This window comes from Pogona vitticeps, chromosome 1 (assembly GCF_051106095.1).
Source record: "Pogona vitticeps strain Pit_001003342236 chromosome 1, PviZW2.1, whole genome shotgun sequence".
NCBI lineage: Eukaryota > Metazoa > Chordata > Lepidosauria > Squamata > Agamidae > Pogona > Pogona vitticeps.
In genome coordinates this window covers 217,147,966-217,165,707 of record NC_135783.1, presented here as the reverse complement: position 1 = coordinate 217,165,707, position 17,742 = coordinate 217,147,966, and the positions used below count along the sequence as shown (strand labels likewise).

General features: G+C 40.8%; 2 protein-coding genes and 1 non-coding gene across 13 annotated transcripts in view; 2 read left to right on the top strand and 1 right to left on the bottom strand.

The window, feature by feature from the left end:
- The window catches only part of ORC4 (origin recognition complex subunit 4), a 31,076-nt gene extending 24,873 nt beyond the window's left edge, over positions 1 to 6,203 (bottom strand). For 2 of the 8 annotated variants that reach the window (XM_072983638.2, XM_078376830.1), the window contains exons 1-2: positions 5,443 to 5,810; positions 3,859 to 3,928 (exon numbers count right to left, since the gene is read on the bottom strand). In XM_072983638.2, the coding sequence (XP_072839739.2) occupies positions 3,859 to 3,928; positions 5,443 to 5,528 (156 nt within the window). In that variant the 5' untranslated portion in view covers positions 5,529 to 5,810. The other 6 variants (XM_020785690.3, XM_072983609.2, XM_072983608.2 and 3 more) reach the window with 6 other exon arrangements.
- LOC140703349 (U1 spliceosomal RNA) lies at positions 947 to 1,110 on the top strand. Its single transcript, XR_012082782.2, has one exon. It is a non-coding gene; the product is annotated as a U1 spliceosomal RNA (small nuclear RNA).
- Positions 6,182 to 17,742, top strand: part of MBD5 (methyl-CpG binding domain protein 5) — a 180,036-nt gene continuing 168,475 nt past the window's right edge. For all 4 annotated transcript variants that reach the window (XM_078376795.1, XM_078376798.1, XM_072983590.2 and 1 more), the window contains exon 1: positions 6,182 to 6,856. The gene's annotated coding sequence lies outside the window, so the exon portion shown is untranslated. The remainder of the gene's footprint in view (positions 6,857 to 17,742) is intronic.

The window sequence follows — 17,742 nt, the reverse complement described above, 5'->3', positions numbered from 1 at the left end:
AAACCAAGCCTTATGAAGAAAGGCTGAAAGAATTGGGCATGTTTAACCTTCACAAAAGACTGAGGGGTGATATGATAGGACTTTTCAAATACTTGAAAGGATGTAATGCAGAGGAGGGGCAAGATCTGTTTTCAATCATCCCAGAGTGCAGGGCACGCAACAATGGGCTCAAGTTAAAGGAAGTCAGATTTCGGTTGAATGTCAGGAAAAACTTCCTAACTGTTAGAGCAGTATGACAGTGAAACCAGTTACCTATTGGAGGAAAACTTAGATAATCACCTGGCAGATATGCTTTGATTGTATTCCTGCACTGAGCAGGGGGTTGGACTTTATGGCCTTGTAGCCCCCTTCCAACTTCACTTTTCTATGATTCTAAGAAAGGAATGGCAATATAAGAACTTCCATTAAAATAAAAGACTGGCACTCCTTACAACATAAATTGCACCTCATGTGTGTTTGTCACAGAAGGACCTCCTGAAGAATGCAAGGACTGTGAACACATCTATGAGTACCCTGGGCAAGAAGAAAAACCTGTTGGTTGATCCACTTGACTGCTTTTGACATAAATATAGATGATGATGACCTCTAATATGTATATGAACTCCCTTTACTGAATGGCACAGAACAGACACACTGGTTATTGTAGGTATTCAACAGCTTAGCAAGTGCTACAACTAAGGATGCCTTGCAGAATAAGATTTTCTTAATTCTAAGATTTCAAGTCCCAGAGGTCACCTAGAATTCTCCAGGTAGATTTCTAGGACTTGGAGAGGAGAAAGAAGGTCACTAAAGACCTCTTACAGCTACTGTTTGTTTCACTACACATGCTTTTTTTGAGAAGCAGCCCCAGACTGGGGCTGTGCAGCCCTGTTCGGAGCGGGAGGTGCAGCCAGGGGATCACCATGCCTTGGGGGGGGGCAGGGCACAGAAGGGGGCAAGAGGTGCAAGGGCCACCTTGCAGGGGAAATGCCATGGTCATGAAAGTGGTTTTCCCAGGGGGAGGCTCATCCATTGCACTTCAGGTCTGCTGATCCCTGCGATTTCCCTTAATGTGGGAAACTAAACTGCATAATTTGTGGTAGTGGGGGATTGCATTTGTTTTTTCCCTGGTCTTTCTAGAATCCATTTGATCTCTTTTTCCCCTCATCAGGACCTATTGCAAAGGCAGCAAGTCCTGGTGATGTCTTATATTGCATTCTCCCTCTTTCTCTCCCCAGTGGCAAAGGATCAGGGCAAAAGAAATCACCATGATCAGGAGCCAGGGGACTGCTTTGAATCCTTTTACCCTCTTTCTTTGCTGCTGGAGAGAGAAAGAGGGGGAAGGCCATCTGAGACCCACTGCATTTCCAAAGGCGGTGAGGGGATTGTTTTTCCCCAATACGATAAATTTCAATGCATTCCAATGGGGAACCGCGTTTCGCAAGACGATGTTTTTGCAAGACAGTGATTTCCATGGAGCGAATTAAAATTGTCTTGCGAGGCACCACCGTACTTGGATACAAACAGGGACGTGGTGGCGCTGTGGATTAAACCGCAGAAGCCTCTTGTTTATTTATTTATTTATTTACTGTATTTATACCCCGCCTATCTAGTCATTTCGACCACTCTAGGCGGCTTACAACAAATGATAACAAGTTCTAAAAAATTTATAACAATTAATTAATTAGATGATTCTGTAAGATGGGAAAAATAAAAATAAATCAAATAAAGAGAGAAAGAAAAAGGAAAGAGGACAGGAATTAAATGGAAGGGAAGGCCTGCCTAAACATCCATGTTTTTAGTTGGTTCTTGTGCTGCAAGATCTGAAGACTAGCAGTTGTAAGATCGAATCCACGCGACATAGTGAGCTCCTGTTGCTTGTCCCAGCTCCTGCCAACCTAGCAGTTCAAAAGCATGTAAAAAATGTGAGTAGGTATATAGGTACCACCTTGGTGGGAAGGTAACGGCGTTCCGTGTCTAGTCGGCTGGCCATGTGAGCACAGAAACTATCTTCAGACCTACACTAGCTCTATGGCTTGGAAACAAGGGATGAGCACTGTGCCCTAGAGTCGAACACGAGTGAACTAAATGTCAAGGGGACCCTTTACCTTACTTGGATACAGGACAATTTTTCTGCGACTGTGGATAAATTCAATCAACGCAGCACTTATGTGCATGTAGTTTATGTCCCACCTCTTGTAAAAAAGAAAAATTAGCAAATGGCTGAGATAACATTATTGAAGTAGCCTGCTTCTGATCAAAATTAATTTGATTATCTTAGCATTTAATGAGCTTAAAGACCACCAGTAGTGAATAATTAGTTGGACTGTGTTACTTGGCCTGAGGTGTAGATGTTTGTATTTTTAGTGGGGGACTTCTAGTGGGTAGGGAGTGTTTGGGGAATGTTATGTGTGTGCATGTGTCTGGTCTCTGGGTGTCTGTGAATTTCGTTGTATGGTATACTGTGTATATACTTACAATGACAATAAATTTTATTATTATTATTATTATTATTATTATTATTATTATTATTATTATTATTATTATTATTATTATTATTATTATTATTATTATTATTATTATTTGTTTTTAATTTCATCTATACTTCATATATGTCCTTGATTTTACATTATACAACACTTGGATATGAATGAATGAATAGAACAGTGCATTTTATGAACATGAAGATTAGATCACCTAATAGATTATTCCATACTCATTTTTGGTTTGTTTGTTTTTGAAAGTCTGTTTACCACAAAGCTTTATAAGATGAGCAACACAGAAGTATATTGCGATATCACCACAAAGCATGTTATGAATGAGCTAGTATGCTGTTTCATACTACAAGCAAGCCAGAGACCTTCCACATGTAAATTTAGTGTGCTATCCCAAGCTGCCAAGAGCCATCACTCAGGCTTATCTGTCCACTGACAAGAAATACGACTCTAGAATAAAGCATTCATTATTGTTTCAGCTCGCTATGGAAATATAACCCAAAATACCACCTCCTGCCAGATATGGACAGTTGGAACAGCCACTAATTAATACCTACTGTATTATAATAGAAATACACCTGGCTTAGAAGCCAGACATACTGAGCTCAAAACTGTAAAACAAGAAATGGACCATTCAAAACACTGCAATATTTGATGTGAGTGAGATAATGGACTGGAACTGGACATTTTCAAGGAGACAATCAGAAAGTATTTTACTCTAGAAAGAACCATCTCAGAAAAAATTGTGTGGTTCTACTAGTGATAGAAGTTATAGCACACACATTTAAAGACTGGAATGCAAATTCTAATTAAATAATATCACAGTGCTTGCGAAGCTGGCTTGATGCATGTGCATGTGTCCCCGAGAACTATGATGAGGTACTTTGTTCACTGAGGAGTAACAGACTAAAAGTTACAATTTGTCTTACGCTTAGTGGTAGGGTTTCAGGCACTGAATGCACACACCTGACAAGAGCTACACGTGGAGCCCCCGACTGTGTAATGCATGATCCATACCTCCTTCTGGGATCCATACCAGAAACTTCCATACCTCTCTGTACACAGTCCTCCATCTAGTAACAAGAACCATACTGGCCAGTCCCTCTTGATGCAACCATGATTTCAGCCAGTAAGTGCTACATGCATAGTCTATGTAGGATAGTAACTAGTATTGGTTTTAAAATAATCTATTAACCATTTTATTACAGGTTGAGAATATGACAGGCTGGATCTACTAAAGAAATTATCTATAGATACGTGTGGTCAGATAGACAATCTACAAGTACAACATTTGTACAAACAATTTTTTATTGGAAAAATGTCTCATTTGTGAGTAGGGACAAATTACTGTATTTGTCATATAGAAGAAAAAGGAAATACTAACCTTTGAAATACATTCCCTGTTTGTAAAGCTATCTTCCTTCAATTTACGTTTGCTCATTCTAATCCACACCCTAGAATACAGAAAACATTTTATATTACAAAGGAATTTCTCAGGCACTCAGGATTGAAGTTAACTCTCACTGGAATCTTTACCATGTTTTTTAAATCAATCTATCTGCCACCTTTCATCCCAAAAGGGGACCTAAGGCAGCTCACAACAATTACAATTATACAATATTAACAAGCTTAAAATGCTATATAAACTATGTATTAACAATTAAATATTAGTCATGATTAAAAAGAATACCAAGACCTATTACATTATTCCAAAGTAAATTTATGAGCTAAAAAGCCCCATATGTTGTCCCAAAACCCACTCTGGAGGACTAAAAAAGAATTGATTTTAGGTGGTGCATAAGGCCGCAGAAGAGACCAGAGTTTTGAAAATCATACAAGTAGAACAAAGGTTTTCGCATTGTGCTTTTTTATTTCAAATTGATGCACTTCAACTGATTTGCATGTGTTGTCAAATCACATGTAACTTGCTAACACTAATACCATGTTTTCCCGAAAATAAGACAGGGTCTTATATTAATTTTTGATCCAATGGTGGAGGGTGGGGTTTCACTTAACTGGGGCTTATTTTGGGGGTAGGGCTTATATTACAAGCATCCTGAAAAATCATACTAGGGTTTATTTTCAGGTTAGGTCTTATTTTCAGTGAAACGGGGTAGCATTTTCAAGCCATGTGAAATTGTTCAGGAGCAATTTTACCACTGATACACTGCAAAATATACAAAGGAGCAGGCAGGGATTTGCATCCAGGTCTCCAGAGTCCTAGTCGATTACTCTACTGCACTTGCTCTCTTATGCCAACTAGCTGTGTATTTTGTGCAAGAGTTCCCTGTTTCTGATCTATGCCATACCCATCCAAAACACATTTCTTATTTCTCCTGTTAGTACTTTTAAGGGAAAAATTCAAGGATACTACAGAATCTGCCCTTCTACTGGATTGCTTTTGAAATGGAGATGACTTGGAAATTTATGGCACTCTTGGAAAGTAACCAAATGCAAAACATCCTGTCACATTCACTTGGATCTCCAGTTCTCAAAGCCACTACTCACAAATTAAAGCTACTACTGGTGTAGAAAAACACAAATCAAGCTCAACAGCAGAAACTTATCGCTGCTCCCCTTCCTCCTCTCGAAGGAGTCCTGCCCGATCACAGCCGTGGTCTATCCAGCCCTACCTCCCATCTGCCACCGTGGCCGAACAGATGTAGATAATAGTAATGGGGGTTGTTTCCAAGCCAGGGGTGTTCAGAGGCGCTCGGCTTGTTCTCCCTGAGAGAACACATAGCCCTCGTGGCCAGGGAGCACGAATGGGTCTTATTTTCCGTGAATTCGTCCCATCCCGTCTCTGAAAGCGCTTAAACCTGTAGCCGTCACGACCACTGGAGGACTCGCCTCCCCGAAGTTGAGCTCGGCAGCGGCTGGGCTGCCTTCCGATCCCACAGGCAAACGCACCGAAAGGAAACCCTTCCCCTACCGTCATCGCCGTTAAGGGGAAGCGCCACGAACCCACCGTCTCAGTATCTTCAGGGAAGGAGAGATTGAGAGGGGGGGGGGGGAGGAGACAGAGATAAACAACGCGGGCAGCCACCACGCCATCCTTGAAACGCCTCAGAGCCCTATCTCGGCTTGTTGTTGTTTAGTCGGTAAGTCCCGTCCGACTCTTCGTGACCCCATGGACCAGAACACGCCAGGCCCTCCTGTCTTCCACTGCCATCCCGGCTTAAAGGGAAGGAATTCAAGTTAAAAATATAAATATATAAACCACGGATGAAATTCGAAACTTAACGGCAGCAACAACTCCGACTCGCCTCAAATCCCAGCACCCTCCCTCCGCCCCCCTCCAGCCTCCGCCTTCCCTCGAGACCAACGGCAGCACCTGGGAGCGCTCGCGCTCGCATTCAACGGTGGCTGGGTGGGCGCGCCTGCGCCCTCGCCTCTCTTACGCTCCCCGCCCACAACTTCTCCGGCTCGATCAGGGAGGATCCAAGGCCTCCCAGCGAGCACCGCGCGCACGCGCGCCCTCAAGAGTTTCTAGCGGCTCGCACGTGACACGGAGCGCACGCCTGCGTAGAGAGGCATTGGATACACTGACACACACATAGCACAACGCCGCCTCCTAGTCGCGTGCCTGCCCCCTCTCCCGACTCCCTGTTTTTTTTTTTGCCTCCTCCCCTTGACTTACTTCCGATTTCCCTTCCCACAACTTCCGGCCCCCTTTCCTTCCATCTTCACGGGATCCTTTTCCGGGTTCGCTCCCAGCGCGGGGCATTGTGGGAGGCAACCTTTTTCTCCCTCCCCCCTCCTTCAACCCAGCAAGCTCCCTTGGGGCGCATGCGCAGTGACAGCCTCCCATCTTTCTCCCAGCCAGAGCCAGAGAGCCTCAGCAGCAGCAGCAGCTGATGATGAAGAAGAGAGGGAAGGGGGAGACTGGGGGGACCTTTTATTTATATTGTTAAAGGGACAGAGCACTAATTCCACCTTGAATTGGCTTGCGGGGAGGGTTTTGGCCTGATAAGGTTGAGTTTCTCCCCCACCCCCAGCCTAGCTAGAGGATTCCCGGAGAGACACAGGGAGAGCAGGAGAGTTTCTTCCCCCGCTTTGGCCGTCAGAGGAAAGAGAAAAGAGACCCAAAGCCTCTTAGCAACACAGTCCCCGTCTTCTCCTCCTCTACTACTCTTGCTGCTGCTTCTGCCGCCGCCGCCGCCGTTGCTGCTGCTTTTTTGGCCCTGGCTGGAGACACTTCTCTCTCACACACACACATACACACACATACACACACAGAGGAGGAACAGCAGCAGCCAGTTCACCAGCTCTCTCCCTGTCTCCCCCCCATCCCCCTGCTCTCCCCTCCTCCCCCTTTATTACCCTTTGTGTGTGTCTCTCCACTGCTCCAGGAAAGGAAATAAAAGTGGGGTGCAGCCAAGGTAAGCCTATCCGTGTATGGGAGAGGGAGGCAGGGAGCCTTCTCTGGCTTCACAAATTCCACTCTTGAGCCGAGCAGATCTTTGGGGGGGGGGGAGGGAGAGGAGGGTGTTTGTTTGCTAGATTCGCCCCTCTTTTCTTGCTGACTTTTCCAGGTTAGGATCAGTTTTGAGGGAGGGGGGGTGTAGAAAAGTGGCCGTTTCCAGCCTTCATCTTCAAGGGCTGCATCTTGAAAGGTGCTAATACTGTGCTTTAATTCTGTGATGCGTTTGTGAGATTCTTACTCACTAGTTGGATGTAAGGAGATTTCTTGTGCCATGTTGTCTCTTAGTTTAATGTCTTCCTTCATGATAGCCAAGTGCCATAGGTTTGGGGGTTTATTTTTGGTCTTGGCGTATAGTTAGTGCTCTCAGGCTCTAACTGGTCATTCTTTTCATTAAAAGGATTTTATCAATTTTGGGTGATCTTGAGAAGTTTCGCCTGCAGTGTGTAGAGAGACAGATGTTGTATCAAAATGTGTCTTAGAAAAAGCTTTCCATGCTTATCCACTCTGAAGTGCTATTGGAATACTTTGTTGTTGAATGTTTGCAATATGAAATTGAAAGCTTGGTTTTAAAATATACAGTATATATCTTGCATTTCCTTTGATCTTTCAAGTCCTCACCCTGCACACATTTTTATATTCATTATTAGACAAAATAATGTTCTACATCTTATGTATACTTATTCTTCATGAATGGATCAGGATCTAAACAGTACCATGTAAAGTAGTTAATCTCAAATTTTGAAATAATTTAGCATCCATTAGTTTTCAGTTAAGGGTTCTCATTTGTTTTTATTAAGTAGCTAAGAATCAAAATTCCCTAAGAGGGGGCTGATATTACAGGATGAACATTTAAATCCTGCCTTAGTGTTTTAGGTACAACCACTACTGATACAGAGAAGTAGTTATTTTTCAAATGTCTCTAGGATCACAGCTTGACCACTTTTCAGCTCCAGATTTAGTTCTAAGTTGCAGAAGTGGAGAAGGAGCGAAATATGTGAACTGTTACAAGTCTGAGTTGTTACAGCTTGAGCAGCTGACTTGTGGAGTCCTTGTCTTTGTGTTTTTTATCCCAAAATAGTTTGGGTAAAATAAGAGGATATTCTGCTGTGCCTACAAGGTGTGTTTGAACTGCGGTATGTGCACAGATGGCCTGTGTATTTCAATAGGCCAGGAAATCTGACCAAAGCAACATGCAGCTTGATGTGTGCTCCTTGTTTTACTGTCTGAAGTAAAGTCAACAAATAATTCTTGTCCTCTGAATTATGTCTCCTGTAATACGATTTATTGCCAAAGGGTATATTTTCTGAAATTGCTTAGAAACGATTTTGTAGAATAAGGGCTTTTAAAATCAAGTCAGAGATGATTGGTGAAAAGAATTTTTGGAAAGGCACTTGGACACATATATTATGGAAAAGCATGAACTACAACTTTGAAAAATTGCTCATCTCCTGTTTTCAAAGTGTGAAAGTAAGGAGATGTGCTCTCTGAAGAACAGAACAACTGAAGTAATATTTCTTTATATGAGCATCATATATTAAACAGGGCGTCTTTTTAGCTTTAAAAAGCTGGGTGCTCTCAGATAAAACTAATTTGAGGATACCATGTTATAGGACAATGTTTTGTTGTGTTACCATTTTTGTTTCTTTTAGGGAACATCACACACATGAAAAATTGAATTTGGTTGGCAAGTATAATTTCAAGTATTGCTTTGACTTAAGCTCTTTCAATGCCTGAGCAGAATTCATTAGTACACAGAAGGAATTATTTTTATTTCAGAAGTGACTGGGTAGTTTTAAGGCTAGAAAAATAATATAGTTTGTTAGTTCATTACAGAATTTGATCTTTTAAATGTTGTAATCAACATTTCTAGCTATATGTGCATTTGCAAAGGATTCAGTGGAACATACCTTATTTGTGATTATGTTTTAATACTGACTTTTGGCTATGTGTATTTGAGAGTAAGGCCCAGTTAACTCCACAAAATTTATTTAGAAGTCAACTATTCCTTATTTAATATAATTGTTTATAATATTTATATAATGCTCAATATGAAGGAAACCCAGTGTGATTTAATGGATAAAATGTTGGTCTAGGATGCAAGGGACCTGGGTTTGAATTCCTACTCAGTGGCAAGCCACACCAACATCTTACAGACCTCAAAAGCCCTGTTTTGGTTGCCATAAGTCTGAAGCCCTTAACAATAACAATCTAACCATTTTCATAATGAATCCGATATGTGAAATAAGACACATATACTACAGCTGCAAAGAGATATTTACTAATAAACAAATGTATAAAATTATTTCTTATTAACAAGTTGCATTGGTAGAGCCCTTCCCCAAGCTACAAATATACTCAGGTTCTGAGGGTCCAGGGGACCATCAAATTATAATACTTATACAGACGGAAACAAGATTGTAACAGTCTTTGCATGGAAAGGTTCTCAGGTTCAGTCATTGAAACCTCCAGGTAGATTGGAAAAAATCTAATGTACTCTTGTGTGTGGTTTCAGAGCACCACCTAAAGTGTTCGTTTTGACTTATGAAGTCCTAAATGGCTTGGATCTAGATCTCCCATTGTGAGCTTGCATGGATTTTAAGATCAGTGGGAGAGGTCTTCTCTCCATCTCATCACCTTCACAGGTGCGTTTGGTGAGGACACAAAAGGGGGCCTTCTCTGTCACTGCTCCCAGGCTGATGAATTGCATCCCACAAGGAGGTCAGGCTGGCCTCCTCTGTACTGTCCTCCTACAGGCCTGTCCTTCTATAGGCAGGCAAAGACCTTTCAGGCAGGTCTTTTCTCAGTAACTGGCTGCCTAAGAGAGGGGCTGCTGTTCCCTCCCCCTTTCCTGTTTTAATATTGTAAGGTGCCTTGGGTCTTTTGAGGAGAAAAGCAGGGTATAAATATTTTAAATAAATAATAATAAATAAGATTTTTGCCTGGAAAAGGAGACCCCTGGTACAGCAACCTTTGCAGAAGGGTTGTATAAGGAAGTCATAAAGAAGAACTTGTGAATTGTCTTAAGACAGTCTTGTCCAAACTTGGGATTCCAGAGAATCTTGTATTACAGCTCTCAGAACCCATGGTTGTTGGTTGTGCTGGCTAGCTCTTGTCAGTGTTTTACTTCAGAAATAGCTGGGCCCCTGTGTTTGAGAGTCATTGATCTAAGGCTTCATCTGTATGAGAAAATGATTTATTCTAACATTAAAATAGCTTAAGAAATGCTTCATCATATGCTCTTGTATAATCTTTGAAATGCTTCTTGGAGATCATATGTACTCAGTAATAAGAACTGTACACTATGTTTGTCGTAACTAGGACTGCATAATAAACATGCTGAGAATTACAGGGATAATGCTAATGATACTTAAATAGTATGACTTACTGTAGTTGAGAGTGCTGTGTCAGTTCAGTCAAAACATCCCCCAAACTGATCCTGTGCACTTGACCAGTCAAAAGTCAACTTGTTGAATTCTTTGTGCATTTACTCAGGAGTAAGATCCACTGACATATGTGGGACCTATTTCCAAATAAATATGGATAGGATGTGCATGTTCAGATTCTACAAGCATCCTAGTTTCTCTTTTCTGTAACAAGTATGGAATTGACTCAGGTGCTGTCTTTGTCAGTATATTGTTCTTGTAACAATGCTATTTATCATGCAACACTAGTTTTTCTGATGATTCACCTCCTGGGAGTGTTTGTGTGTAGCTTCTGCAAACATTGGAAGTAAGCCAAATTTATTTTGTGTGTAAATAAACTGCTGTTGGGTCAGTCCTTGAAGAGAAAACTGTCCTGGTAGATCTTGCACACGTAACCCTATTAGGTGTCTGTTTTGTGGTTACATTTAAAGTACAAGTAGGCATTATGTTTTCTAAAAGTTTATTGGCTTTTAGAAAGCCAATAAACTTTTGTTTAGTGTTCTCATAGATGACAGCTTCAGTAATACATTGAAAGTTATGTTATGTAAGTCATACAAGAGAAAACAAATAGCATCCAATAGCAAATGGTGTTGTTTTCAAGTCTTTTGGTAATGTTGTCTTGGAGAGCAAAAATCCTAACACTTCTAGCAATGTAGGGGCTCTTAACGGGATCATCATATTGATACAGAAACTTAATATTTCCCGTTTACCTTTTCTTAAAGTAATCTAATCACAAATGACTCAGAAAAGGTTCATAGGCTACAAGCAAGTCCACCTAGTGCATGCCTGGAAATCCTTTGGCTGATTACGTGCATGTTTTCTAAGTTAAGAGCTGCTAATGGGTTGCTGTGTTATATATACCAGCATAACAGGCAGATTTTAGGAAGAGTCTAAGAGGAACTGTAGTGGACTGTAGCGTGGTTGTCCCCACCATATTTATTTTAATAGTGCAGCACATTATGACATAGCAGAAAATGGCAAGGGTTTTTTGCCAAGAAGACAGGAAGAGAAGGCCTATACTGTACTTGCCTGCTTTTAGGAGCAAGCCCTGCCCTTTCACTGTGTCCTGGTCTTGTGTTTCTTGATAATAACAACTGCTTTCTATCTAGATTAGTGGTATTGATTAAGTGTGATCTTAACTACTGTTACTTCATTTATGCTTGATTCTTTTCCGAGCTGTTTTCACAATATAGTTCCTTCATTGAAAATATTTTTAAAAATATTTTGACTGGATCTGCTTTTTCATTCAAGTGAGTGCCAAACCAGCTAGGCTCACTTGAAAATGACGTGTTGGAGGAAGGAGGCCCACCTGTTAAATGAGCAGTCAGAAAGTTAACCTTTATCTGAGAAAGGAGATTCTATCTGTAGTCTGTTATGATTCAGTTAGAAAACAAATGTAAGCTTCACTCTGCCCTCCACCTTACCTTTTGAGTTTACTCTGATTCATTTCCAAGTTCCTGTGGCATGTGTATAGTGCCAGAAATTGACCCCATAGTCATACCTTATTATTCTGATCCTGTATTCACATAGAAGATTTCTGTGCTTTGATTACAACAGCCAGCAGCATAAGTATGGAATGGTTCTATTTGTCCTTGTTTTATACTCTCAGAACATCACCAAAGTCCAAGTGCTACCTCCTGTGTTTCCAAGGCATTCATCTTCACTGCTATATTGATGGCCCATAGTTATGTCCCGTTCACTGAAGTGTCTAAACTCTGTGATCAATTGCCTCTAGTTAAAAGATTCCTAATATTTTTCCAAATACTGCCTTTGAGCTATCTCAGGTCCTGACACTTCCATACATGGCAACAGTTATTTTTTTATTATAGAAAACTGAATGCTGACTCTTTTGTAACTGCGACACAAGGGTTGATCCATTATGAGAGTAAATGTTGGAACTGTCTCAGCTTTGAGGCTTCATGGTGTTATTTGTGGACTTGTGCATTATTCCATGTGTGCATGCTTCAGTTTTAGCTTCTTTGTTGTTAAGCTTAGTTTGTGATTATGCCCAGGAAAACCTATTTGGGTTCCCAGAAATGTTCTCGGGTTTCCTAGTGGTGGGGCAACCACTCTATGGAGAGCTCCATTCTGTGTGTGCAGATTGGGTGATTTGTACCCTTGAGAACAGAATGTCTGAAAGGTGATCTCAGTATCTCCTGTGATGTTCCTGACAACAAGGAACTGGGCCCAGTAGAGTATTCACAGCCCGTTCTCATCTGATGTCTGGTGAGAGGTATTGGCAACTGTCTTGCTGCATCCTTAAAAGAATTATCATGTTACAAAGTTCTTCATAAGATTTCTGTCAAGAGGGAGTAGAGATCAGAATTTGATGTCTTCAGACTTTTTGTCTGCCTAGTCTCATGTAAGACTGCAGACAAAAGGCACAAATAATCCTGTTGGGTTTCTATTGGTCAGACAGCTAGTTCTTTGATATTCTGTTACCGGTGAAGGACAGTTTGTGGCCTTTTCCTTGGTTTCCCTTACTGTTAAAATGGAATATAATTTTTTATTTGAGCCAAGGTTCAATGTACTATTTAAAAGTGAATTTTAGTGCAAGATGGAAAATAGTAAAAGACTATTGGTACAAGATATGCAGTTTAACAAAGAGCAAAGTACTGGAATATGGTAGACATGAGATGAGTTCTTAGTTGTGTTACTTTATTTCAATAATCAAGGAACTAAGCATAGTGAAGGAGTTTGAGTTCCAGTGATAGAAAAAAGGTGAAGGAGAAAAGGTAAAGTCAGCAAAATTAAGAATGTAACTTGGACTTCCAGAAGCTAATCATACCAGTGAGGAGTATGAGAAGAAGACATAGGAAGAATAATAGATGCAGTCATGGCCAAAAATATTAGCATCCTTGCAGTTTTGTCAGAAAATGCAACCCTTCTCTCAGAAAATTGTTGCAGTTGCAAATGTCTTGGTATTCACATGCTCATTTCTTTGGTTTGCGTTGGAACAACACAAAAATCAGAAGAAAAGTCAAATCTGATACAATCCTACACCGAGACCCAAAAATGCTCTGGCCAAAATTACTGTCACCCTGTCTAAATTGTAAGAAATAATTGATTTTCAAGCATGTAATGTTCATTTAATTTGTATTTAGACACACCTGACTCAAGTAAAAGGTGTGGTCAATATAGTAATCACACTTGCAACCAGTTAAGATGGAGAAAAGTTGACTCAACATTTGTGGTGTGTGTGACACTGAGCATGGAGAAAAGAATGAAGTGTAAAGAGTTGTCTGTGGATTTGAGAGAAAAAAAAATTGTGGAAGAACATTGACAATCTCAAGGCTACAAGTCCATCTCCAGAGATCTTAACGTTTCTATGTCCACGGTGCGCAATATCATCAAGAGGTTTACAGCCCATGGCACTGTAGTTAACCTCCCTGGATGTGGACGGAAGAGCAAAATTACAACGAAGGGTTGTTTGAATGGTGGATACAGAACCCAGATTAACTTCCAAACAAATTCAAGCTGATCTGCAGACACAGGGTACAACAGTGGCAACTTGTATTATCCATCACCAGCTGAGGGGCGCTATGATAAGAGACCCGGGGGGTCACCACTGCTGACACAAAGCATTAAAAAGCAAGACTAGAGTATGCCAAAAAACTATGTGACAAAACCACAGTCCTTCTGGGAGAACATACTGTGGATAGATGAGACAAAAGTAGCTTTTTGGTCAAGAATATCATTGCACTGTTATAGAAAAACAACGAGGCATTCAAAGAAAAAACACAGTCCCTACAGTCAAACGTGGTGGAGGTTCAAATATGTTTTGGGGTTGCTTTGCTGCTTCTGGCACTGGATGCCTTGACTGTGTGAATGCTATCACGAAATCTGATGATTACCAAAGAATCTGGGGACGCAACGTAGTGGCCAGTGTCAGAAAGCTGCATCTCCACCAGAGGTCATGGGTCTTCCAGCAGGACAGTGACCTGAAACACACTTCAAAAAGCGCTCAGAAATGGTTACAAACAAAGCACTGGAGAGTTCTGAAATGGCCATTGATGAGTCCAGATCTGAATCCCATCAAACACCTGTGGAGCGGTCTCAAAACAGCATTTGGGAGAAGGCATCCTTCAAATCTAAAGGCACTGGAGCAGTTTGCAAAAGAAGAGTGGTCCAGAATTCTAGTAGAGAAACTCATCCATGTAAGAAACTCATTCATGGTTATAGGAAGTGATTGATTTCTGTTATTTTTTTTCCAAAAGGGGTGCTACCAAATATTAAGTTAATGGAGCCAATAATTTTGGCCAGTGCATTTTTGGGTTTCTGTGTGGGATTGTATCAGATTTGACTTTTCTTCTGATTTTTGTGTTGTTCCAACGCAAACCAAAGAAATGAACATGTGAGTACCAAGACATTTGCAACTGCAACAATTTTGTGAGAGAAGGTTTGCATATTTTTTTTGACAGAATTGCAATGGTGCCAATATTTTTGGCAATGACTGTAGGCGGGAGCAAGTAAATTAAGATATTCCAAATGCAAGAAGAGAAATTTTAAATAAATGATAGGGAAAATCAGTGACAATGAAAAAGAGGAATGACATACCAGTGGACCCTCGACTTACAGATGGCTCGACTTACAGACTTTTCGAGTTACAGACTTCTCTGGCTGCAAAATTTAGATTCGACTTGCAGCCAGAGAATCGACTTACAGACCAGAAAAAAACCAAAATGGAATAAAAATAGAATAAAAACCACTGGTTATGGGATTAATCGGTTTTCAGTGCGTTGTAGGTCAATGGAGATTCGACTTACAGACTTTTCGACTTGCAGCCACCCTTCCAATACGGATTAATTCCTTAAGTAGAGGGTCCACTGTAGTTGTAATGGGTGGAATATCTAAGTTGAACTGAAGAAAACACAGCAGAGATCTGAGGAAGGCCTGGTAAGATTCTTGACAAAAATTGGAATGTTTGATTGTTAAAATATTTTAAGCAAATATAGCATTCTTATTATTGCTATACACAAGCATCACATATATGGGGCAGATCACTAATAGTGCATTAGCCTATGGATTAGATTTCTGACCTGTGTACTTATAACAGCATCTTCTGTGTATAAAAAACTGATATTAGCATACTTGGCAGGGGAATTTCAAGGCTGGCTGAAGTACAAGCAACTAAGAAGAAATCTCCACCAAGGAGATTTGGGACACTCAGAACCCACCCCGTGAAGAAAAGGCACTGAGTGGCCAAGGAATGTTGGTTGACTCTTGTGACAGGCTGGTGGGAGGGAGGGAGGGACAAAGTGGAGATGAAATGGGAGTATCCTGGACAAGAGCATCATTGACTTGCTAGAATGTTGTCTGTATGCCATGCTTCAGTATTAAGGCTCTAATCCAGTGGTTCTTAAACTTTACCATGGCCCCTGTTTAAATATACAGTGTTGCCCTGCATAGCGACGTTAATCCTGGAACGGATTAACGTCGCTAATCAGATTCGTCGCTATGTGGGGGGGAAAACCCATAGGAATGCATTAAACTCTGTTTAATGCGTTCCTGTGGGGCAAAAACTTACCGCTATGCGAAGATTCCCCCATCTGGCCGCCATTTTTGCCGCCTGGTAAGCGAGGGCAGGGCGCGAAAATGGAGCGGGTGGCCATTTTTTCTTCTGGTGGCCATTTTGGAACCGCCGATCAGCTGTTTTTAGAACATCGCAATGCGAAGATCGGTAAGCAAAACGCTTACCGATTATCGCAATGCGATGTTTTTCCATTCAAAACATCACAATGCGATTGCAAAAAACGTGTCGCTGTGCGGATTCTTCATTAAACGGTGCACTCATTAAGCGAGGCACCACTGTATTTTGTGACCACGGATCACCAAGACTTAATTCAAGACTTTAAATCCTAAAGTGTTTCAAATATTTATTTAATGGTTCTCATGAAGGGGAAAATACGTTAATCTGTTAATGTACACACTCCTATTATATTTTACAGGAATCTTTCTATACTCATCATCATCATTAATTCTTGCTGGAGAAACTGAAATTACAAACACATAAAATCATTAATATGACACACCTTCAAAAAAGTCATATGAAAACGAAAGCTAGAAATTGTTATGAATATAATTTGTACAAAATTGCACTTCACTAAATACAAGTTGGGTGGGGAAAAAAGGGAACATATTATATTCATATACAGTGGTGCCTCGACTTACGACCATAATCCATTCCAGAAGATGGACGTAACTCAAAATGGTTGTAAGTCAAAGGACCATTTCCCATTGAAATGCACTGGAACGCAATTAATCTGTTCCAACAAAAAAACCGCACACAGCAAGCCCCATCGGCAGGCATGGGGCTTAAAAAAACCTGACAAATAAAGCACACAGCAAGCTCCGTCACTGGGGCTTAAAAAAATTAACAACACAGCAAGCCACATTGGAAGGTGCTGGGGCTGAAAAAATAAACACACAAAAAATCACAGCACAGAAACATAACCCACCCAGCCTGTAAATCCCTGTACATATACTTAGAACCAGAAAGCAGCTCCACGCAGTCCCAAGCCTCCTCTGACGCACACACTTTAACCGTGGGGATTAAAGAACTACAAAGTAGATCTTCGCTGACTAACGGTTAGCCCTCTAATTTGAATTCCCCGCCTTTCCCCCCTGCCTCTTTTGATCGCAACTCAAAGCTGTGGCTGCAAGTCAAAGCAAAATTCTGCAGCTGGAGCTGGTCGCAACTCAAAATGGTCGTATGTCGGGATGGTTGTAAGTCGAGGCACCACTGTATATAATGAGAAGGCTGATGCTGCATTTCACTTACAAGCCTTGTGATATCAGGCTTAATAGCTGAAATTTGTATTCTGAGTTCTGACTTTACATTTTTCAAACGGTTTTCATACTTATTTTTAAGATAAGTGAGAGCAGAGAATGATTTTTGCACAATTATATCATTACAAAAGGCATCAGTACTTTCATAACCCTTTTCGATAGTTTCAGAAAATCTGCTTGTAGGTGAGCCCAGAAATTTGGAGGGTACGGTTCCTTGAACTGCAATTTCAGAGCACTATCCATGAATATTTCTATGAACTTGGCTTCCTCTGCTGCTATGAACCCGTCTAGTTCGTGTACTAACTGAAAAGGGATTTCTAATCCAATTTTTACTTGCATCAGGAACAGGAAAATATTCATAGAAACTATGCTTCAATTCTACCGAATATTGTGCAATAATTGATGTGTCCTCCTTAGACAACTCTTCATCAGTGGAACCAAGAACATTTTTGAGGTTTGGAAATGTTTCATGGTTTCAGTTTGATAGGTGATGAAGTCACATTTCCAGTTTTTTGAGCATTGCTTTGATCTTGTCTTCAACGTTAAAAACTGTAACTTTCTCTCCTTTAAGATGTATGTGAATTATATTTAAATGGATGAAGATATCTGACAGATATTCTAATGTGACCAA